Source organism: Notolepis coatsorum, assembly GCF_963971535.1.
Source record: "Notolepis coatsorum genome assembly, chromosome: 12".
Classification (NCBI taxonomy): domain Eukaryota; kingdom Metazoa; phylum Chordata; class Actinopteri; order Aulopiformes; family Paralepididae; genus Notolepis; species Notolepis coatsorum.
The window spans coordinates 73,891,639-73,915,861 of record NC_140176.1 but is presented as its reverse complement, the minus strand read 5'-3'; the positions used below and the strand labels follow the sequence as shown (position 1 = coordinate 73,915,861).

Sequence of the window (24,223 nt, the reverse complement as noted above, 5' to 3'; positions counted from 1 at the left end):
TGTGTGTGTGTGTGTGTGTGTGTGTGTGTGTGTGTGTGTGTGTGTGTGTGTGTGTGTGTGTGTGTGTGTGTGTGTGTGTGTGTGTGTGTGTGTGTGTGTGTGTGTGTGTGTGTGTAACAGTTCCGTTTCGGAGGGGACGGTGAGAAGGGTCCCGTGGTTTCCGCCCAGGAGGCCCAGGCCCAGGCTATCCTCTCCCAGGCCAGAGTAAGTAGACCGGGCTGTGGGGGGGGGGGCATCTAGGGCCACATGGTGGGGAGGGGGGCTGGAAAGGTGAGGTGGAGTGTATGTGTGTGTGTGTTTTGTGTGTATGTATGTAAACATCATAAGCATTTTATTGCCATTTGTAGGTGTTTGTGCAAGTGTCATCGTCGTGTGTGTGTGTGTGTGTGTGTGTGTGTGTGTGTGTGTGTACCTGTGTGTGTGTGTGTGTGTGTGTGTACCTGTGTGTGTCAGGTGTTTCACAAACCTTTCCTTGGCCTTACGAGGTTAAAATGAGACACGCCGAGTGAGCTGAGCAACATAAAACAGTTGAACGCAGATGGACAGAGCCGGAGAGACTGTTAATAATACTACAGGGGGGCTTGCAGCTCTCACGGGTGGGCCAACAGGTGTAGGAGAGGACAGTGTGTGTGTGTGTGTGTGTGTGTGTGTGTGTATGTGTGTGTGTGTGTGTGTGTGTGTGTGTGTGTGTGTGTGTGTGTGTGTGTGTGTGTGTGTGTGTGTGTGTGTGTGTGTGTGTGTGTGTGTGTGTGTGTGTGTGGGGGGGGGGGGGGGTTGGAGGTTGGGGGGAGATAGAAATTAGGCTTGGCCTTGAGTCGGAGGAGTCCTTGCTGTGTCATCATGTTACACTTTGGTTACTCCCCCACACACATACACACACACAGTCACGACAGGAAAGGAAACACGGAAACTGGTGCAGTAAGTGAGCATGTGAGAAGGTTTGGACCAAAGTTGGGCTCAATTCACTTTCAACTCAATCAATTAAGTGGATTTAATCTGCAATAGAATTTAGATATTGAAGAATATATTTGGCAGGGTGGCAGTATCAAGACAATAAATGTGGTATAATATTATGGTAAATAAAGCCATAGTTCTTGTCTGCGTGTGGGGTCTTTAACTTTGGGTGATCTGTTTTCCCATAGCTGGCTATGAGGGGACCCCCAGGGCCAATGGGTCTCACAGGAAGATCCGGGCCAGTGGTAAGTCTCACTATTGATGTTTTTTCTCTTTTTAATACCAATCACACAGACCAGACCCGACTGAACGAGCCCTGAGTAGATGATGACATAGGCCTTTAGCGTCTACCTGTACAGCCTCTCAGGTGTGCAATCTCACACGATATTAGAATACAATGAACACAAATAGAAAGTACTAATAAAAGCACATAGTATTAAAGAACAGAATCACCAGTATAATGAACGTGACACAATTAAAAAGCACAAACGTTATAGCTGTATGTCATGTACCATATCGTCACTGGCGGAAGAAAACCTTGTAACTCAATTTTAATTTTAATTTTAATTTTTTTTAATAAATCAACTCAGTAGATCATCCTCCATATGTGTGTGTGGTTTTACAACGTTTAAACAATAGGAAAGCATTAAACCGATCATCTGTCTAAACCTCGTAACTCTATTCACGCTCAAATCTGTGTTCGTTTTTTTCATCTCCTGAAAAGTTGGGTTTTTGGAGTAACAAGATTTTCTTCCATCAGCAACAATATGATAAACAGTGCAACAGCATAGCTATACGATAGCAAAAGCAGTATATCTGTATGTATAAAACGGTCCATGGGTATAGGTGGTATGGTATGGTGGAGTCCTGCTGCGGGCCTCAGAAACCAGCGAGTTGGCTGAGACTAGGGTCATTACGGCGGGCAGGCGCCATTGTGCAGCCCGATGGCTGTTGGTACAAAGGAGTGCTGTGTATCTCTTTGGCACACGCAGCAAAACACCAAATACACTTTTCATTTAAATTGACACATCGCACACAACAGACGGAGACCTAACCGGTTATCACAATACCAATAGATTCCAAGTAAATGCCAAACCATTAGTTGTTCCCATGGTTTTCAGAATTAGGATCCTCGGATGGTTATTTCAGCATGTCATTTGAAAGATATCCTTGCAGCGTTGCGTGGCCTTGTTTAGGCCAACAATTAGGCTATATTTGTTGTGTCAGACCAAGAGTATCTGAGGGGAAAGCCTTAGATCCTACATCCTTGGCTTTGGTGAGTCGTGTTGCTATGTTGCATTTGTAACTTCTATATTACATTTTCGTGGTGATCTGGAAGTTCCGTTCCAAAATATATTTTTCAACAAACAATTAAAATGTAACGTGAAATAAATTCTTTAATGTTTTGGAAAATGGGCCCATTGTGAGTAGTTGGTCTCTTAGCAGATCTTGTAGTGTGGTTTTAATGTCCGTGGTATTCCTCCCTTCTACCTTGGTGCTTCTAACTGACAAGAACATTTCACAGTCATTTTCTCTCAGCTTACCCCTAACCCCACGGCCCCCCTTTCTACCGAGCTTGTTGACACACGATCCACTATGTATCTGCAAGCAGAGGCACTGAACAAGAACTGGAGGAATTAGCCTGTAAATTATGCCCCATTCGCAAGGCTTACAGACGGGGATGAGAGTCTTAAAGTAGAAATAAAACAATGTACAAGATAAGGAACTCAAGGCTATTCTGTTTGTCCCCAAAGTACCCCTCAGAAATGGTTTCCGTCCTTAAGTGGGATGTTTGTTTGAAAACCTGACTCTTTGAGACGGTCACGCTTTTTTCTTTACAATGAAAAAGAAATGTCTGTAATTGCCAAATCACTAGCTTTGCATCATTTGTTTGTGTGTAGACAGACTGAGGGCTACAAATATCTGCCTAGACCCACAATCTAGTCGCGCAATTTATAGATTTAAGTATACTAAAAAGTATCCAATTATGTTAATATGCCCCCATATTTTCTTCAATTTCAGGCTACCAACAATATGATACTGAACCTTTTTTTAAACCTTTTACATAAGTATGATTAGAAGTTGATCGCTGGAGCTCAGTGGCGCAAAGTGGGGAAAGAGCTGTTTAGTAACAAGAAGGACGACATTGTTTTGTCCCGTTTGGGAAAACATTATTTCAGTATCACTGTATGCTGAATGGAGAATACACTTAGATCCATGCAGTATTTCACTTTATCTGTGCGCTTTCCTTCCCTAACACCAGCTTCAGAGCATACTGCACACGTCTCCATATGTCCATGTATGACTGTACTGTATGATGGCCAAAATATCACTCCTTATTTCCGGATAGGATGAAAGGGCAGATTTACCTTTAGCTGGAGTCTGAATCGCATGTCATAAGTCTTGTCTTATCTTTAACACCCGGCACATCCATTAATCAATACCGAAAGCAAGCGTGTACATGATACTCTATACACGTCACTTAAATACAGCTCATCTTTGTTGGCTACACAGCGCCATCTGGTGTTGTCTTGTGTGACTTTCATTCTCTTATTACTTCAGGGTCTGCATGCCCGAACTTTGTGAATTGACTTCATCCATGTCCCCTCCCCGTCTGTAGGGTGTGCCTGGTTCCTCTGGACTTAAAGGTGAAGGTGGAGACCCTGGTCCTCAGGTAAGGAACCAACAAACAAACAAACAAACAAACAAAAATAACTTGACACACTGACACTTAAAAACATAGAGGAATGGCTACTAAAGGTGGGTTTCTCTGCAGTGCCATAACAGAGATGCATAACCAAGGGGCCAAAAGCCAAAGGGGACAGTGAACAACCAATTAAAAAGATTTATCATGCAGTAAATTGCACACATCTATTTGTGGTTTGGAGCAAATGAGTTGGTAATTGCCAATTAAGCTACCAATAATAGGGCAGTATACACCTCCCACAATGCATTCCTCTTAAAGTAACAGCCTACATTATTCATGTATTAAAGGGTATGTTCAGAATTTTGTCCTTTCTCATCATAATCCATGTTGTTCTACGTACTGTATACCCACAGCTCCAGCTTGTTAGCCTCAAAACAAATGAAAAATCAATGGGGCTGCGCTCCGGTCCGAATTAGCCTTGGGAAAAGAATACTAAACCTACTTGGGCTACGCTGTGGAGTAGGTTTCAGCATTTATCTCAGGGCATTTACAGACTAGCTAGGGCAGGGGTGTCAAACTCATTTTCACAGAGGGCCACATCAGCATTATGGTTGCCCTCAAAGGGCCAAAGACCGTATAAATGTTAATGTAATGTAAAATAAATGTAGCTACACATTTACATATTGTTAAACATGTTGTTTCTGTATTTATTACTTATTCAAGTTATACATATTGCATATGCATTTGCATAAATGTAAAAATATATGTTAGCTTATGTTATTTTAACAAATAATTTTAGTTTATCAGAACCCCATATTACTCCATCAATCAATGATCAAACCATTCAAGTAAATAACAAAGAAGAATATCATCAAATACAAGCTATGACATTAAGTTTGTTCAAAACCTTTTTGTCACAGTCAAGAGGGGCAGAACTAACAACTGTGAGCTGCAAAGAACACGTGGGACAGATGTAGCAGATGTTACAAAAACAAATGGCTGCACACAACCTTGCAGAGGCCATACATCCAACTAATGGAAGATAGTTTAATTAACTTTAATTAACAGATTGCAGAATGGGTACAGTACAGTACAGCTCAATACACACAATTGTTAAGGGGATGCAGACCAGAGAAAGACTTTCGACTTGTTTACATCAGGGTCCCCCATTTTCAATTCGTAATGAAATTGCTATTATGTGTCTGCATGAACACACAACTGTAACTGTACTCAAAAATAACAAAATAAGGGTTGTCTCAGTTCACAACTATATTGGTCAAGTTTTGGGTGGGACTTGTTTGCGTCCCTACAGCTTCTTATTCAATTGAGCGAGATGCTCGGTTATGTCACACAGCCAGTTTGCATCCGACAGTTCAGACAATATTTCTTCAACCCTTTGTTACCTATTCCGCCTGGATATTTTTTGTATTTTGGGCTGTAAAATTGTCAAAGAATGTCTGAGGAGTAAGTGCTTTTGGCTTTTTTCCTTTGTTACTTCATCAATACCTCAGATGTTCAACATACATGTATGTGTAAGAATGTGTAATAACTAAGGCTGTCAAAGTTAAAGCTTTATTAACGCATTAACCCACAATTATTTTAACACTGCTATCTTTTAACCCAATATTAATGTAAAAAAAAAAAATCTTTTATTTTTTTTATTTTTTTTATTATTTTTTTACCTGAGCTCTTGGGGGGCCACATCAAATGACGTGGCGGGCCGCATTTGGCCCGCGGGCCGTGAGTTTGACACCTATGAGCTAGGGGTAACAAATTAAATCTGAACCCTTTAACAAAATCTACTAAGGAAATATTGCTCATACTGATCACAATCCTGTATTCGCTGTGACTTGCCAACACTGTTTATTGACGCAGTTACACGGTTGGGCCACCGGATCACTGAAGCTACGCTCGGTCGGCACGGTCCAGTCACATAGGTTTTGATTAGGGCTGTCAGTTTATCGCGTTAATTAGATTAATTAATTACACGGCAAATTATCGCGTTATGAAAATTAACTCAAAATGAATAACTCACAACATTTTTTTTATATAATATTTAAAACATTTTTCTTTTTTTTTTAATCTCATTCATTCCATAAAACCGTAGATTTTTATTTTTATTTTAATGGTCCATTTGCATGTTCTTGGTATCTGATTCTAGGGACATCTATGGATCTCAGGGAATGTATTCCAAATGTCAGAAATACTGTGTCTGTTACTAGGCTTGAGCAAATTGTAATGAACCAAATGAGAATATCAATTAAATTATTTTTTTCTTTTATTTTTACTGTGATTAACACCATGCTAAAATTGACCAGACCTGAAAAATCTAAGCAAATAAATAAAGGGAAGATGATTAAACAGAAGGTTTTGTAGATACAGTACTGAACTCTGCCATCCGGACACATGCAATTTGAAATATGATTATAGAATATAAAATATCAGGCCTAAAAGGGTTATGCGATTAAAATGTGATTAATTAGATTAATTACAAATCCTGTAATTAATTAGATTAAAAAAATGTATCGCCTGACAGCACTAGTTTTGATATAAGAGTCTTGTTGCCCAATGACCGCACAAGCGATTTCAGAAAAGTAGAAAGCCATCTATAGATTTGACCTTTTTGCACCGATGGGCCCTCGACACGTCTGACCAGTAAGTGATGACTCATGTGTCTGTTTCAGGGCCCTAGGGGCGTCCAGGGGCCTCTGGGACAGGTGGGGAAAGCTGGCAAGAGGGTGAGTGAACTCGCTGACCTGTATTCCAATGTGTGTATATGTGGTTGTCTATGTGTGTGGTTGTTTATGTGTGTGGTTGGTTATGTGTGTGTGTGTGTGTGTGTGTGTGTGTGTGTGTGTGTGTGTGTGTGTGTGTGTGTGTGTGTGTGTGTGTGTGTGTGTGTGTGTGTGTGTGTGTGCGTGCGTGTGTGTGTGTGTGTGTGTGTGTGTGTGTGTGTGTGTGTGTGTGTGTGTGTGTGTGTGTGAGTGCTCGCAGTTCAAAATCCAAGAGGCTTATTCCAATCCAACAAACAATTGGTTGATATGCACTTAAATGCCTGCGGTGCCTCCAATTCATGGATCAAATGGCAAAAAACGGCTAATCCGTCTGAAAATGCCAAAAGGGGAACTTCAGCAGTGGACGTGGGACACGATTGGCTGGCTGTCACTCCTTCGGACCAAATGTCTCGACCAGATTGGCTGCTAGAAACATGAGTTTGCATACGTTTGAAATTAGAATAACAATCAGGCTTGACTGTGAGCCAGTTAAGCCTGTATCAAATGGACAAGTCCGGGGATCCATTTAATATTAGTTTGATTTTTAACCAATACAGTACCTACCTAATGAAACATCTACAGGCCAGCCAAAGGGGAACCCCACCCCCCCCTGGCCAAGGGAGGTATTAGGCTTATTAGGCTTTTAGGCAAATGCTCGTCTCTGCTACACTAATGTTACAGAGAGTATTGAAAAATGTGTGGTCCATTTGATATTAGGACTCTTTCATTATGGCTGTCGTTCATCGAACCAGTGCAGATGGTTCATATACGACTGCACTTAATCCTGAGTCATGATACGCTGTCTGTTAACCAGTTGTCATGGTTCCTCTCTCTCTCCCTCAGGGCCGAGCCGGAGCCGACGGTGGCCGTGGAATGCCTGGCGAGTCGGGTTCCAAGGTACGACACGTGACGTCCCACAAGCCGTCATTGACTCACAACTGAGATCAAAGTGAAAACCAAACTTTGTTCATGTGATTCCTGCTGTACTCCTGCAGTCCACAATGAGTTTGACTTGGATAAACGTGATTACAAATGTCCATCCAAACCATTCTCAAGTCATATCTTACACATCCTCAAAGTGCACAGCCTCGGAGGCTGTCTTAATCCACGATTGTACGCTAACAATCAAATGTTACGTACAGTCGTGTCCATGGATAAGGGGATTTGAAGACGTGACTTAATTGTGTAGAAACATCTCAAGACGGACATGTATGGTTCTCCGTCTGTGTCTCTGTGATGGGGGGCCTAGTGACCGTAGCTTCTGTGTCCTCCTCTCCACAGGGTGACCGGGGCTTTGATGGGCTTCCTGGGCTGCCTGGTGAGAAGGGCCACAGGGTGAGTACAATTGATGACCTTTGGCCACAGCAGATTATTAACAAGTATTAAGCTGGGAGACGAGATCTCAAATCCCTGCCCTCTTTTCTTGATCCTCCAATCACAACTGTTGCTTTCCTCTGACAAACTTGATATAGGTCAATTAAGGGCCGAGTACTTTCAATGTAGTCAAGTAATTTTTTTTTAAATATTATGTAATCGTGTGAGTTAATGATGAGTTTTGAATTTTGCATTTTGATGTTTTTTTTTTTACATTTGTAAAAACATAAAAAATCATTAAATAATTAGAATTATATTTATTTGATATAGTCAAATAAGTCAATCTCTTCAAGAATATATGTGCATAAAATTACAGGCTCTTTTAAAACTGCATGGAAATTATACTACATCGATGGTAATTAAACAAGTTGTAAGTCGCAAAGAAAGTGACTGAGGAGAATGAAAAGTTATGAGTTCATAGATTCATGGCCCAAATATTGTATGTTGTGGTATATTCACATACATTCTCAAGTAAGAGTTTGATCTATATACCGATAATACGCCATTTGGAAAAAATACTAAATCATTGTAAATCAGAATATAGCTCCATTTTACGCCGGTGTTTACAAACATCACCAATATAAAGACACATTTTACAGCCACAAAATACCACAACCAATACAGTATTAAGCCCTTGTGTCAAGAGCTCAGTCGATGAACTAGAGAAAGTAAACATGTCTCCATTCTTATTTATTATTTTTGGTGGTGCCCATTTTGTTAACATTTGGATCATGGATTGGGCCTTTAAGGTCAAAATACACATTAGCACATGGGCTCTGAACTAACTTGAGTTTGATTATGAGATTCAATTTCAACACCTCCTTTTTGATACTCGCTCACTTCTAGAGTTGACGTTAGTTATCCATCGATGGAATCCAGACATCTCTCTCAACTTTCCTGCCTTTATTTGTACCAATTTGAGATGTGCAATATTATACTAGTATATTGACTCGTTTTATCTGGTGTCTGCTCGGGTTATTTGTGGCTCGTTGTTTGGAAGACATTCAAGATCATCCTAGACTCTGTCATGCTCTTCTCAGTTTCTCCTCTTGTAAGATCAGTATCCAACAACTGATCTTATCCAGCAATAGAATTGTCTGTTAGCTGTTATTGATTCCAGCGGATTAAGTGATATTTATACACACAAAGACTAACAAACAGGCTAGAGTCCCCGAGAACAAGAGAGTATTATTTTTGTCTGAGAAACAAAACCAGCTCAATATTTTCAAGCGTAGGGGGCGAAGCACTGCTTCTGTCGTGTGATAAGACCCAGATTGGCTTAAAAGAAAAGCCCCCTCTATTATTAGATTTAGTATAGAAGAAGACGAAGAAGAAGAAGAAGAAGAAGAAGAAGAAGAAGAAGAAGAAGAAGAAGAAGAAGAAGAAGAAGAAGAAGAAGAAGAAGAAGAAGAAGAAGAAGAAGAAGAAGAAGAAGAAGAAGAAGAAGAAGAAGAAGAAGAAGAAGAAGAAGAAGAAGCCATACATTGTTTTTCAGTGTGTTTTTCAGTGTGTTTTTACCACACAATTATAACCCCTGTCTCAGAATATAGTTCCATAATACTGTTCCATTCAGCCACTCAACCACTTTTGGTTTTCAGTTGATTTTGAAGTGTTGTGTTGGTCTCAACTGGAGTGGTCTTGAAACACTGCTGGCAAGCAGAATGGGAGACAGTCATTGAAAAGGGCAGGTCTATTTGTATCCTGTCTGTTTAGGGCCTAATTATAACATTATTCTATTATTCTATATTAATTCTAGCTATTGTAACAATATGGTAGAGCAGTGTGTCATACAGACAGGACTGTTGGAAATAATGCTCCTTCTCTCCTCTCCTCTCCTCTCATCCCCTCTCTTCTCTATCTATCTATCGATCGATCTATCTATCTATCTATCTATCTATCGATCTATCTATCTATCTATCTATCTATCTATCTATCTATCTATCTATCTATCTATCTATCTATCTATCTATCTATCTATCTATCTATCTATCTATCTATCTATCTATCTATCTATCTATCTATCTATCTATCTATCTATCTATCTATCTATCTATCTCAGGGAGAGACAGGACCACTCGGACCCACTGGTGCCCCTGGAGAGGATGGACAGAGAGTAAGTACCCCCCCCCCCCCCCCCCCCCAATGATCGATTCAGGAAGGGAATCACATTAGGACCCTGTGGTCGCCAACTACTGGATGTGAACCCAGCATCAGAAACACAAGCACAATACATGGACTGGAATAATAGTCTCTGCAGATACACAGCTTTTACAGAGTTTCACAGTATGTACTGAGTACTGGCACACTGTATTTTCACAGTATATACTGGGTACTGGCACACTGTAGTTTCACAATATGTACTGAGTACTGGCACACCGTATTTTCACAGTACTGGGTACTGGCACACTGTAGTTTCACAGTACTGGGTACTGGCACACTGTAGTTTCACAGTATGTACTGAGTACTGGCACACTGTAGTTTCACAGTGTATACATAGTACTGGCACACTGTAGTGTCACAGTATGTACTGAGTACTGGCACACTGTAGTGTCACAGTGTATACTGAGTACTGGCACACTGTAGTTTCACAGTGTATACATAGTACTGGAACACTGTAGTGTCACAGTGTATACTGAGTACTGGCACACTGTAGTTTCACAGTGATCGGGCCTTCTCACGCACTGCACCCCGACTCTGGAACTCCCTCCCTCAGTCCATCAGAGACTCCCCCACACTCTCCACCTTCAAATCCCGCCTCAAAACCCACCTGTTCTCCCTAGCCTTCAACCGCTCTATGTTTCTGTGTATCATGCTGCTGAGTACTACTGGCACACTGTAGTTTCACAGTGTATAGTACTGCACATTACACCAAGTAGAGTAGGACCTCATAGGAACAAGACCTACTGTACCATAGACAGCAGACTGTACATGTCTGGAGGAACCGAATGATGTTTTTTTCCCTCCTCATCATGTGACTCATTGAAACGCATGGCTACTGTTGTTGTGTGTGGAGATCCACCAGAAACCAGAACAAGGTCTGTGATCCATTCTGGATCCTGACCCTATATAGCTTACACGAGCGCACCGGTCTAAATATCAGTTGTGTCCCCTATACTAATCGTTTAACTAATCAGCAGAACACATATTTCACATGAACCCTGACCTTTTCCTGAGCAGAGCTTCCTTTTGTTTTGTTTTGTTTTGTTATATAGATGAAACCTACCTAAAATGATCTCCTGGTCGCGCTAATAAATTGGTCACTCCTGAGAAAACGTGTTTCTCTCTCTCTCTCTCTCTCTCTCTCTATCTCTGCCTATGTACTTCCATGTTTATTTGAACAAACTCACTGCTTTTCGCAGTGCCTTTCTGGTCCAACGCATGCATCAATTTCTTCGAGGCAACTGATTTAAATAGGAGATACATTTAATGCGGGTTCATCAACCAACCGGTCCGTTAAAACACAGGTTCTACAGAATACATTCATTACTATGTAGATTAACAGCATGGCACAGCATTTAGCAGCATGGCACGCGGTGCGGCTGCAGATGGACGTGTACACCACTGTAGTGTATTGGAAAGCTAGAGTAAATAAAATGCACTTACATTGCATTTAACACTTAAGCCACTCAACCAAACCAACTGCAACACTCGGAAAAGCTGAATGAATGAATGAATGGATGAAAACTTTATTTAACAGATTGCAGAATGGGTACAATACAGTACGGTTCAATACACACAATTGTTAAGGGGATGCAGACCAGAGAAAGACGTTTGTCTTGTTTACATCAGGGTCCCCCATTTTCAATTCATAGTGACATTTATGACATACACAACATACATGACATTTATGGCATAGGGACATACATGACATACAGGTATTTAGTACTGTTACATTTGTGACATATACGATATTCAAATATACAGTACTGTTACCCATAGATCCTGACAGAGAGTATATACATATGATGGGGAGGGGACTGTACATTAGGAGGGGGTGGGTGGGTGGGAGAGAAATATACATACGGTGGGGAGAGAGTATATACATACGGTGGGGAGGAGACTGTACATTTGGAGGGGGTGGGTGTAGCTTATAGCGGTGGGTGTTATTCATGGACTTGTGATTGACTTCCATTCATTTAATTTACACCAACTTTTCCCTCTCTTTTTCTAAAGGGCGAGGATGGAGAGATCGGGCCACGGGGATTGGCTGGAGAGAGCGTAAGGCTTGTCTACTATTGGTTGTACTTCTTCATGCTCTTCTGAGCAACAGTATTTCACCAATCTGTGTTCCTATTTCAAAGTACTGTATAATTTGCAGAATTGTATGTAGCCTGTTATATTATCATCAGTCACGTTGATTGACTCCCAAGTACATGTTGTGTTTTTTATACATTATGCTGTGCGGGCAGAATGCCAGCTGTCTACCAATACCTCTATTGTGTCTTTATTCCTCATATTTAACCATGTTCTGTTGAATAACGTGTGTTGTTTACAGTCACAGTAAGGCATATATAATACATGCTGATTCTGAAATATGAAATAAATATCTGTATATTTGAATCTGTATCATCTGGAGATGAGTTATCGCAGGTTGAAAATTATGGAACATAAAGAAAACAAAAAGAAAAACAGCTGGATATATTGATTAGATACAGTTCCTACATCCATGCATTTTGTTTTAATCTGTATTTCACACATGTATCCACCAGGGGGCAGAATTACCTTATATAGCAACCATTGTTTCACACTCTGTGAGCTATCATCAGTGTTATTGTACCAGAGTGATACAGTCAACAGTGCTCACTTCTCACCCTCTCTTTCTTCTTCTCCAGGGTCCTAGAGGTCTGTTGGGACCACGCGGTCCTCCGGGCCCCACTGGACAGCCTGTACGTACAACAGTACTTCTTCTGACATCACTTCCCTATACTGACATCACTTCCGGTGTAACTGATAAACTGGATTATGATATTTGACTGTTTATTTCTGTGTCTGTTTCCTCCAGGGTGTCGCTGGCGTCGACGGGCCTCACGGTCCCAAAGGAAACATGGTACAAAACGGCACCACCTCCTCTCACCGGCACAGTAGAAAATTAACAGTCAAAGCGCTAAGCGTTTTGTGGTATAATGAGCATTTTGAGCTGCAGATGACAGTTACTATGACACTATGTTTTAGGACAGGGGTGTAAACTTCTTTCAGTCTTCACGGCTGTGGGGTTCAAAGGTCTGCGCCTAAGAGGAAAACATTTTTTAAGGGCAGGATAGGAGCAAACACCCAGCTCGTAAAATATGATGGGAATGTAGTGAATATCTGCTACTTTTTAGGAAACGGGAGGTGGATAAACCCAGGGATGTAGTGGAGGGTAAACCCACCTAAACTCAGTTTAGAATATGACAGAAAATGAAATGTTAGAATTCACAATATAGAGATTAAAGTAACACGTATCGGAACGATTACATGAACATAGGGTGTTTTTTAATAAACATTCTAACAAAATAGTTAATAATATTCCAAAACAAATCATATTTCATTGGATAGGCTACAGCTTTCAAAATCAAAGTTGATGAAAGTAGAACGTCACTAAAACAATAAAAGGTCATAATTGTTAGCAAGTTGGCAACAAATGCCAATGTGGACTACATGTCTCAACATTTTTTCATTGTGGTTTGGCCTTTAGAGGCTTTCAGTCTGTAGTCCTGTCTACTGACCTACAGTACATGTAGTATTATGAAGGCAAATTAAATTAATGAGAATAAAAATAAAATTGAAAAAAAATAAAATGTCAATACCTCCTTCAGAGATCCCATGTTGACAAATCTCTCCACCCTTCTTCTCTTGTGTCCAGGGGCCGCAGGGAGAGCCAGGCCCACCCGGTCAGCAGGGCATTCCCGGAACACAGGTGAATAAATCAAACAAACCCCCTTTTTTTCTCCACCTTAGACAAAAGGATGCCTGGAGTGTCCATGTGCATACGATGAAGTCTGAATGTTGAGTGTGGAGATAGTGTCGGACAGTTCGGTAGTCGTACACATTTACCTTTTAGACTCGTAATCTGTTATGTAGTACTGTTCTGTGAATCAAAGACATACCCCGAATTATTACACACGTACACACACACAGCAGAGCAGCACCGATATCATAACTGTATACTGTCACAATATTGAGACAACAGTGCATATGTCTGTATCTTACCTTCACAGTTGTTTGAATGAATGCTATCTTTTTTTTTTTTTACAATTTCAAATCACCCCACCAATATGCCATATCAAAATATGAGGAAATATTGGGAGACCTGGTCATTTACATATAGACTGCTTCTCCTTTCCTCACCATCTCTCCCCCTTTTCCCTGGAGACAGAAAAAGACACACACACACACACACACACACACACACACACACACACACACACACACACACACACACACACACACACACACACACACACACACACACACACACACAGATGTCCATCCAATATTTGTTCCACAAGTGTATGTGTGAGTGTGTGTGTGTGTATGTGTGTGTGTGTGTGTGTGTGCATGTGTATCTTTGTATGTGTGTGTGTGTGTGTGAGCGTGTGTGCATGGTTGCCATGGGAACAGACCCTCACGCCGTCTGTCTATTGTCTCTCTCTCAGGGTCTTCCCGGGCCTCAAGGCCCCATCGGACCACCTGGTGAAAAGGTACGTCATTATGAGCCATGCAGTACAATACAGTTTTCAAACTCACTGTTCCAACTGAAAAACGTTATGCAAGTCTGTCCAGTTGTTTTGAGTGTAAACCATCAAGATTTATTACAAGTTCGAGGACGCTGTTCTTTTGAATTAATCAACGTGTGTTTCAATAAGCCATATTGACTCATATCGGAACGCCACCGCAACACCGTCATGCTAAATTCTCCATTTCTCCATTGAGGAGTTAAATAACAAACATACGTAACAAAAAAACTTACATGTATGTCATTTATGACATAAATTTATGATCAATGCTACCTGTTCCTCCTCACCTACAGAGAGGGACATTTTAAGCTGTGAAATATCTGAACTCTTGTGAACCTACTGTGAGTTATAGATCTGGGAGGCTGGGTTACATAACCCAGTACACATATAGACATTTAACACAGAAACACTGTCGTGATATATAGTATAGTATACTATAGTACTCCTTCGTACACACTATAGATTCACCACAGAGATACCGTAGTGATTCACCGTAGTATTTCTGAAGTGGAATATTATAGAAATCTAAGGTGAATCACTAAGCGTTCCCGTGGTTTTACCATAGAAATATTACTTATGGTAATTTCTACAGGGATTCACTATAGTGAATTCCTATAGTAATTGATGTGTGCAAAAAAAACACACACAGGAATGCATTTTTCATAATGGACATGGTGGAGCGATAGAAACGGAGTAGAATGATAGAATGCTGTGGACGTGGTTTCAGGTACTGAGTTGTTGGTGTTGTTGTGACCTTTGGGCCTCATGTCATCTCTCTCTCTCTCTCTCTCTATCTCTCTCTCTCTCTCTCTCTCTCTCTCTCTCTCTCTCTCTCTCTCTCTCTCTCTCTCTCTCTCTCTCTCTCTCTCTCTCTCTGTACACAGGGACCTCAGGGCAGGTCAGGGCTGGCCGGGTTACCTGGAGCTGACGGGCCTCCGGTACGTTATGTGTTTTGAATTATTACAGTCAGTTTTGGACTCATGGTTTGGCTGACGGTAGTCTTGGTGATGTTGCACTTGAGCTCAAACTTCTTAAGCTCTTGTGAAATGTCCGTATGGCACAAGCACACACCTTTCGAGGTACACAAAACAATTCTCCGGGTGGAAACATTGCTTTGTTCTATTCGTCTTGGACGCAGTCTGGACGATCAACCCTAAAACCGTTATGCCCCTTTTCATATGAATGACAGCACTATTAATTAGGACACTACACAGAATCGTGCCCTCGTGAATCTTTTGGCAGTACATTTGAACATAATCTCCTGTCGCAATTACAACGCAAATGTCGTTGAACATGAACTCAGGCTTTCCCTGTGCGTCCATCTCTCTTACCAGTGCTGTGTTAATGGTAGGATGACAGCGTTGTGTGTACTGTATTGTGGGGTCAGGCAGAGACGAGGCCCCCCTGGGGCTATAACGCCTGTTGATTTACAGCCCTCCCTGCCCTTGTCTCAACCTCACACCTCAAGTTGGATGTGCCAGGTGTGCAAGTGAAAGGTTGCCATATATACATGTAGAGAGAGGTGAGGCCCGGGGCAACTCTGGGACTGAGCGACTCCCGGCGCCGTCACTCTGAAAAGGCACTGGACACGATGGGCCTGAAAACACTGCTGCTGCTGCTGCTGCTGCTGCTGCTGAGTGTTTGTTGAAATCTCTACTGCGGCGATGACTGAAAGCTCATACTGCTGTAATACATTCTACCATTTCCTTTCATGGCATCCTACTGACACCTCACTCACCCAAGTGAAAAGGCTTCGGGATATTCTCATAATGAATGTGGTCATTTTGTCACACGGATATTCTACCCGACGGACACTTTACTATAGATGTTTCATATTATGAAATGTACTCCATGTCTTTCATCTATGCTTCTGACACATAATTCAACATTTAACACCAATGTTATGATGCAAGACTTATAGTTAACCTAGAATACATACGATAATACATACGATCATTTCTAGTTAGTATACTTTCTACATGGGTACATTCCAAAGTGTTCTGACCTAGTATACTTTCTACATGGGTACATTCCAAAGTGTTCTGACCTAGTATACTTTCTACATGGGTACATTCCAAAGTGTTCTGACCTAGTATACTTTCTACATGGGTACATTCCAAAGTGTTCTGAGCTAGTATACTTTCTACATGGGTACATTCCAAAGTGTTCTGAGCTAGTATACTTTCTACATGGGTACATTCCAAAGTGTTCTGAGCTAGTATACTTTCTACATTGGTACATTCCAAAATGTTCTGGCTAGTATACTTTCTACATGGGTACATTCCAAAGTGTTCTGAGCTAGTATACTTTCTACATCGGTACATTCCAAAATGTTCTGGCCTAGTATACTTTCTACATCGGTACATTCCAAAATGTTCTGGCCTAGTATACTTTCTACATGGGTACATTCCAAAATGTTCTGAGGTAGTATACTAAAAATGCACAATAAACAGTATACAGTATGAGCTTCGAGACCCCAGACACTCTTCCCACTGAGCTCCTCACAACCATGGCCGCCATGTTCCATCTCAGTTAGCCACGCAGTGGGAGACTTGAGAGCTGCCACTCCATGTCTAACTGTCTGTTTGTTGTGACTTTGCTGCAGGGTCATCCTGGCAAGGAGGGACCACCTGGAGAGAAAGGAGCCTTAGTAAGTATCTATAGTATATATTGGTAGAGATAGATAGACATACTGCGTGATTGGTTGATTGATTGATTGACAATGATTGACTAGTTGATTGACACATTTGAAACAAATAGATTGATTGATTGACTGATTGTTTGTTCAATCTATTTATTGGTCAATTGATTGACAGACAATGATTGACTGGTTGATCAGCTGACATATTTACTAATTGATTGCTTTAGTGACTGATTGATTCGTTTTATCTTGATTTTAAGTTTTGGGTACATTAGAAGATCAATTAATTCATTCAGTGCCACATTTACATTTGTGGACACCTACTGTATGCTACTGTATGCATCCTGTCTCCCATCAGTGCAACATAACAACCATGTGTTGTCTCTCTCTCTCTCTCTCTCTCTCTCCTCTCTCTCTCTCTCTCTCTCTCCAGGGCCAGCTTGGTCCACAGGGTCCAATAGGCTATCCTGGTCCTCGCGGTGTCAAGGTAAGACAGGCATCAAACAGTAGTGTCCGTCCATGTGTGGCCAAAAAAACATGGTTATATTCTATTCTGCTCTATTTTGTTCTGTTCTATTCTACCATGTTTTGCTCCACTCTGTTCTGTGATCATGTTTTATTCTGTTCTGTTCTGCTCCACTCTGTTCTGTGATCATGTTCTGTTCTGTTCTGTTCTGTTCTGTTCTGTTCTGTTCTATTCTGTTCTATTCTATTCTATTCTATTCTATTCTATTCTATACGTTTCTGTTCTATTCTACTCTGTTTTGTTCTATTCTGTTCGTTCTATTCTACCATGGTCTGCTCTACTCTATGTTCTGTTCTGTTTTATTCTATTATATTCTATTATTTTCTGTTCTATTCTGCTCTGTTTTGTTCTATTCTGTTCTGTTATATTGTATTCTGTTATATTATGTTCTGTTCTATTCTACCATGGTCTGCTCTACTCTTTTCTGTGATCATGTTCTGTTTTATTCTATTCTATTCTATTATACTGTTCTATTCTGCTCTGTTTATGTTCTATTATGATCTATTCAGTTTTATTCTGTTCTATTCTATTATCTGTTATGTTCTGTTTTATTCTATTATGTTCTATTCCGTTATGTTCTGTTTTATTCTATTCTATTCTATTGGTAGGACTTGGTAACAATCTTGTCTTCTTGTCCAACAGGGTGCCGATGGTGTCCGTGGTCTGAAGGGAGGAAAGGGAGAGAAGGTAGTGAGACTAAATGTGTCTAGATATAATTTCTCTGGTCATGGTCACAGACAGGACCTCTGTATTCCTATATCATTATGGCTGGACAAATTAATGTTGTAGAATTTCATTCCAAAATGAGATGGTCCTACATTATTCATTATACTGGTTGGCATGACTGTGAAATTTACTATGCAATAGTATTAACTATTAACTATTTCATACAAATTGAATCATTTTAGAGGATGTCATTATCTGCATTATTTATGTATATTTATATATATATATATTGAGCAATACACACCATGTGATAGATAGATAGATAGATATATAGATAGATAGATAGATAGATAGATAGATAGATAGATAGATAGATAGATAGATAGATAGATAGATAGATAGATAGATAGATAGATAGATAGATAGATAGATAGATAGATAGATAGATAGATAGATAGATAGATAGATAGATAGATAGATAGATAGATAGATAGATAGATAGATAGATAGATAGATAGATAGATAGATAGATAGATAGATAGATAGATAGATAGATAGATAGATAGATAGCACTGCTCCATCTCATTCAGATATAGATAGATCTACAGTATGCAGTAGTGTACTCTTAGCACTGCTCCATCTCATTTAGATATAGATAGATCTACAGTATGCAGTAGTGTACTCTTAGCACTGCTCCATCTCATTCAGATATAGATAGATCTACAGTATGCAGTAGTGTACTCTTAGCACTGCTCCATCTCATTCAGATATAGATAGATCTACAGTATGCAGTAGTGTACTCTTAGCTCTGCTCCATCTCATTCAGACTTAAGCTTGTTGATATGCGTGGCAGGCACAGGTTTGTGTTAAAATTGATAGAGTCGCGTGATCCGGGGTATTAATTCTCAGAACCACTGGCTGTATTTATGTCCGTTTCCTCAGTGAATAATGAACCTTTTTCTAACTTGACAACATTCATATTCTGAATAGGCCTGTTTGTATTTCCCATTGCAATGTTTGTTATTAATACAGTTGCTGACAGGAAATAAACAGGGGCCAACGCTGTTCTCTTAGCAATGGAATAGAATACCTCTGAAAATATCTATACTGTATCAGGAGTTCTTTGAGGTGGGGAGCTTTTGTTATGAATAAGCAATGCGCTTTGCCACAGATGTGTGTGTGTGTGTGTGTGTGTGTGTGTGTGTGTGTGTGTGTGTGTGTGTGTGTGTGTGTGTGTGTGTGTGTGTGTGTGTGTGTGTGTGTGTGTGTGTGTGTGTGTGTGTGTGTGTGTGTGTGTGTGTGTGTGTGTGTGTGTGTGTGTGTGTGTGTGTGTGTGTGCGTGCGTGCGTGCGTGCGTGCGTGCGTGTGTGTGTGTGTGCATAATGCATCAGGCGTTAGAGAGACACAGACAGGTGACATACTGGAAGAGAGAGAAAGCAAGATTGAGAGAGAGAGAGAGAGAGAGAGAGAGAGAGAGAGAGAGAGAGAGAGAGAGAGAGAGGGAGAGAGAGAGAGAGAGGTGCAGAGAAATGAGAGGCAGAAGAGACAGAAAGAGAGGATGAAAGTCATTTTTGCCCTTTTCACTCGTTCACGACCGGTGGAATCCAAGAACGGCCGTTCGATCTTGGAAGTAAATGTTCAAATATTGCATGTTTGTAATGGAATTGTAAGTATTGATTGATTGATTGATTGAAAACTTTATTAACAGATTGTAGAATGGGTACAATACAGTACGGCTCAATACACACAATTGTTAAGGGGATGCAGACCAGAGAAAGACTTTCGTCTTGTTTACATCAGGGTCCCTCATTTTCAATTCATAATGATATTTATGACATACAAGGTGCAAGGTGCAAGCATAGGGAGGGGGGGGGGGGGGGTTTGGACATTTACGGGGGCCAGTTTCGAATTGCAGCCTCCCGTAGGTGCTCTTTGAGAGCGGTTTTGAAGGTGGGTAGGGATTCAAATTTTTTTACGGCTGTGGGTAGGGTGTGCCACATTATTGTGGCATAATTGTGAAACGTGTTTAGTCCCTTGTTTGAGCCGAATCTGGGTTGAACATGATTTGTGGAACTCCCTCTGGGGGGAGTTCAGGGGGAAACATAATGGAGAATGCGGTATTGTGCATTAGTGTTACAAACAAAAGGATTATCTTTTAATTCATCGTTACTGAGGTAAATGTAGTAACATGTTACTTAAGCTCAAACGTATAGTAAAAGGGAAAGTGCCTTGTGGTGCTGTTCCACAGTTTGGCCACCAGATGGCAGTATGCATATGATCCACAGAGGCTGGTGGGGAAAACGAGACTTTTGGCTGACACTTTAATTAGTTAAGGTGTACATCTACAAATGAATATAAAGATATTCATAATTTCTTATAACGCTCAGAAGAACATATGATAGCTGAGAAAGCCCTATATGAATATCTTGAATTGATTGTAACTGCAGTTTCTAATTTGCTTCATGAAGAGACTTACATGGTACAAGTTACATGCTACCTTGTATGAGCTTAATGTTATAAGTTAATACGATTTTAATAGTTCATACACTATTATGACATGTTTCATAATCAATCATTACATATTACAGTCCATGACAGTCCAGTTGATGTTGTCTCTGGAGTTATCAGGCTGCCGCTGTCGCTTGGGCACAGGGACTGCATTTTAAACAGACGCACATACAGTATATAGGTCAAACAAAGGTCAGCGAGTTATGAGAAGAGGTCCTCTCATCTGGCTTCTCATAAACCAGTCTATATCAAAGATCCCTTTGTACAAGGAAACGTCAGGCAAAAGAAATATCACAACTACGACAATGAAAGGATACAAACAAGCAATGAATGTATAAATACAGTGCATGCCAAATGACTATATCTTTGCATTCTTTCTTTTCAGGGTGAGGACGGTTTCCCGGGTTTCAAGGGAGACATGGGTCTCAAAGGAGACAGGGTGAGGAGGAGACGCCCCAGCAACACCACACCTGTCAAAAATCAACTGATGTGCTGGCTCAAATATTCATGACATCCTGAATCATTGACATCTTCCTCTCCTGTCCTCTCCTCACCTCTCCTCTCCTCTCCTCACCTCTCCTCTCCTCTCCTCTCCTCTCCTCTCCTCTCCTCTCCTCTCCTCTCCTCTCCTCTCCTCTCCTCTCCTCTCCTCTCCTCTCCTCTCCTCTCCTCTCCTCTCCTCTCCTCTCCTCTCCTGTGTGTGTGTGTGTGTGTGTGTGTGTGTGTGTGTGTGTGTGTGTGTGTGTGTGTGTGTGTGTGTGTGTGTGTGTGTGTGTGTGTGTGTGTGTGTGTGTGTGTGTGTGTGTGTGTGTGTGTGTGTGTGTGTGTGTGTGTGTGTGTGTGTGTGTGTGTGTGTGTGTGTGTTAGGGTGAACTCGGTATGCTGGGTTCCCGTGGAGAGGACGGACCTGAGGGTCCCAAGGGCCGATCGGGCCCCAACGGAGAGCTTGGCCCCATCGGTCATGCTGGAGAGAAGGTTGGCTCCGCCGTGTTCCCATGCTATGCTTTCTGTTCCTCTTCTGTGTTTACCCTTTGCTAGGTCCACCAATACAAACACATGCTGCTTACAATTCTGTTTACTTGATAATATTACTGTATATGTGACACACTGTATATGTGGCTCACCAAGGTGTATGTTATAGTAGCACATTTTACAGTAGGGCAGTAAGGCATTTCTGTGCCATTTTCACTTGTAATTTGGGATTTGGTTCTATGCTCATCCCTGTTTTGGTCCTATGTTGGATGCTAGTGCTTGCCTAGCGAGCATATATGAGTATTCCCATGTCAGCTGTCGGATGTCAGCCTAGCCGATCAGCTGCAATTTTACCCAGTGGGTATGTGCTCTGAATCTGAGCGTAGTGATTGATTGGTCTGCAGATATTTCACTCACGCTTTGCAGAGCGGGGGGCGGGGACACACACAAGGAGGACAACATGCCAGTGATTGTGCTGATCAAACTTGTTTCATTATGAACAATATCTGGCAGCTACGATAACAGGGTTCCCGCTGGGTCTTAAAAAGTCTTCAATTTAATTTTAGGCCTTAAAAAGTAGAAGTGTGATAACTTCTCTGTATCTCGGTTGAATGTGTTGGGGGGGGAATGTCCAGGCTGCAAAGTAAGCAGTATGGTAATAGCCTATCAGTTCCCCCCTCCAACAATTTGCATGGAATTACTTCTTTCATAGTAATTTGCCTTAAAAAAATCGTTACCAGTATGACCGTGAAATAGGTATTGAATTATATTCAAAGGTCTTAAAAAGGTTATAAAAAATCTTAAATTGAACTTGTTGCAACCTGCAGGAACCCTGATTAAAAACTCACCAGATTCTGTTCTGTTCTTTATACAGCCCTGGTCTAGTTGCTCAGTGTGATTTTTTTTCTTCTATCAAACCCACCACTGGCTTTTCTAGGGGTAACGTGGCGTGACAGAAAAACTGAGTATGTGTTGACGATGTCTTTCAGGGTAAACTGGGTGTCCCAGGATTGCCAGGCTATCCAGGCAGACAAGGACCAAAGGTACGTCAACCTCTCCCTCAGTACAACAGCTTTTCTCTTTTGTTTTTTATTTATCCAGGAAAGGTTAACATTTGTTCATTTTCAGCAACTCCCTATACTCAGGGATGTTGGAACTCTAAATCGGCAGGGGGTGCGGCCTTTCTGAGATACTTTTTTTTTAATAATTCAGAATGTCTTTAACGTGATTTCTAATGTCCTTTTAAATGAAAATGACGTGAGAGGGAGTGAGACGTACATTGTTCAGAACGGCTTTGACATAGCTTACTATACGTGAATTCTAATGTCTTTTTTTAAATCAAAATTACAACGTGGCAGGGAGGCAAGTGAGAGGAACGTTCGTTGTTTAGAATGGCTTTGAAATAAGTTATTTCTAATGACCCTTTAACTGATAAAAAAAAATACATTAGAATTCACGTATAGTAGGCTATTTCAAAGCGGTTCTGAACAATGTACGTCTCACTCCCTCCGTTTTGTGCAAAAACTGACCCTGCCACTAGGGGGTGCTGCCGCACCCCCCTTTCCAACGTCTCTGTCCCTACTTCAGGTCACTCATAAACAGTTCCACATGTACAACCACAGCCCTCTCTACTTGTAGGCAGCTCCACCGTACCGAGCAGTAAAAGGTTAAGTGCCTTGCTCAAGGTTAATCTCGGCAGTGAGTCTGTAAGAGTGTTAAACGTTACTCGTTCCCCTACCTTGGAGTTCCCCCAGCTGGTGACCCGGGATTCCAACCTGCGGGGTCACAAGTTCTACTAACCCTTTCACTGCCACACGACAAAGTGTTAACCCTTTCACTACCACACTGCAGAAGGTTAACCCTTTCTCTGTCTGTAGTGTGGTAGTGAAAGGGCTAATGCCCCCAGACAGCGCTGTTGTAGAATCTCCTGAATCCCGGTTAACCCAAAGGGCATTACATTATGAGCATGTGAGTTAGAGGCCTGCCGGCTTCCAGATCCTTCTAAAGTGAAGCCGGTGGAAGCTCTGCCGATGGGAGTCAGAGGTATCTTCATAGCAGCAGATGTCTAGCCCGTCACAAGAGGATGCGTATTACGACGACATACTGTATGTCTAGGGATGTGACGAAATATCGAACCATAAATTATCGCAATATAAAAATATGCATCGTGGTGCAAAAAAAAGATTAAAAGGCGAGGCAGGACATCAGAGGTGAGAGAGCACTGTGATGAGCCATTTGCCACACTGTGATCAAAAAACGTTATAAAAGTCATTAAATTGTATAAATGCAAGGCGCCATGACATCATCCTGTTCAGAGATAGACGTTATGTTTACCACGTAATCGAGACAGTTTTGACTCTCGATTTGTTTTGTGTTCCGGGGGGAAATGGTTTAGAAAGAGGTATATTATTTTTCAACAGTCTTATACAAGTTCCCACACTTATA

The 24,223-nt window shown here is 41.2% G+C and overlaps 1 protein-coding gene across 1 annotated transcript in view; it reads left to right on the top strand.

The window, feature by feature from the left end:
- The window catches only part of col11a1a (collagen, type XI, alpha 1a), a 118,384-nt gene that overhangs the window by 23,765 nt on the left and 70,396 nt on the right, over positions 1-24,223 (top strand). Inside the window, 19 exon segments of the mRNA XM_084325885.1 lie at positions 121-204; positions 1,143-1,199; positions 3,575-3,628; positions 6,286-6,339; positions 7,219-7,272; positions 7,657-7,710; positions 9,809-9,862; positions 11,923-11,967; positions 12,582-12,635; positions 12,752-12,796; positions 13,592-13,645; positions 14,385-14,429; positions 15,350-15,403; positions 17,071-17,115; positions 17,540-17,593; positions 18,275-18,319; positions 21,192-21,245; positions 21,674-21,781; positions 22,768-22,821. Coding sequence (XP_084182011.1) covers positions 121-204; positions 1,143-1,199; positions 3,575-3,628; positions 6,286-6,339; positions 7,219-7,272; positions 7,657-7,710; positions 9,809-9,862; positions 11,923-11,967; positions 12,582-12,635; positions 12,752-12,796; positions 13,592-13,645; positions 14,385-14,429; positions 15,350-15,403; positions 17,071-17,115; positions 17,540-17,593; positions 18,275-18,319; positions 21,192-21,245; positions 21,674-21,781; positions 22,768-22,821 — 1,068 coding nt within the window.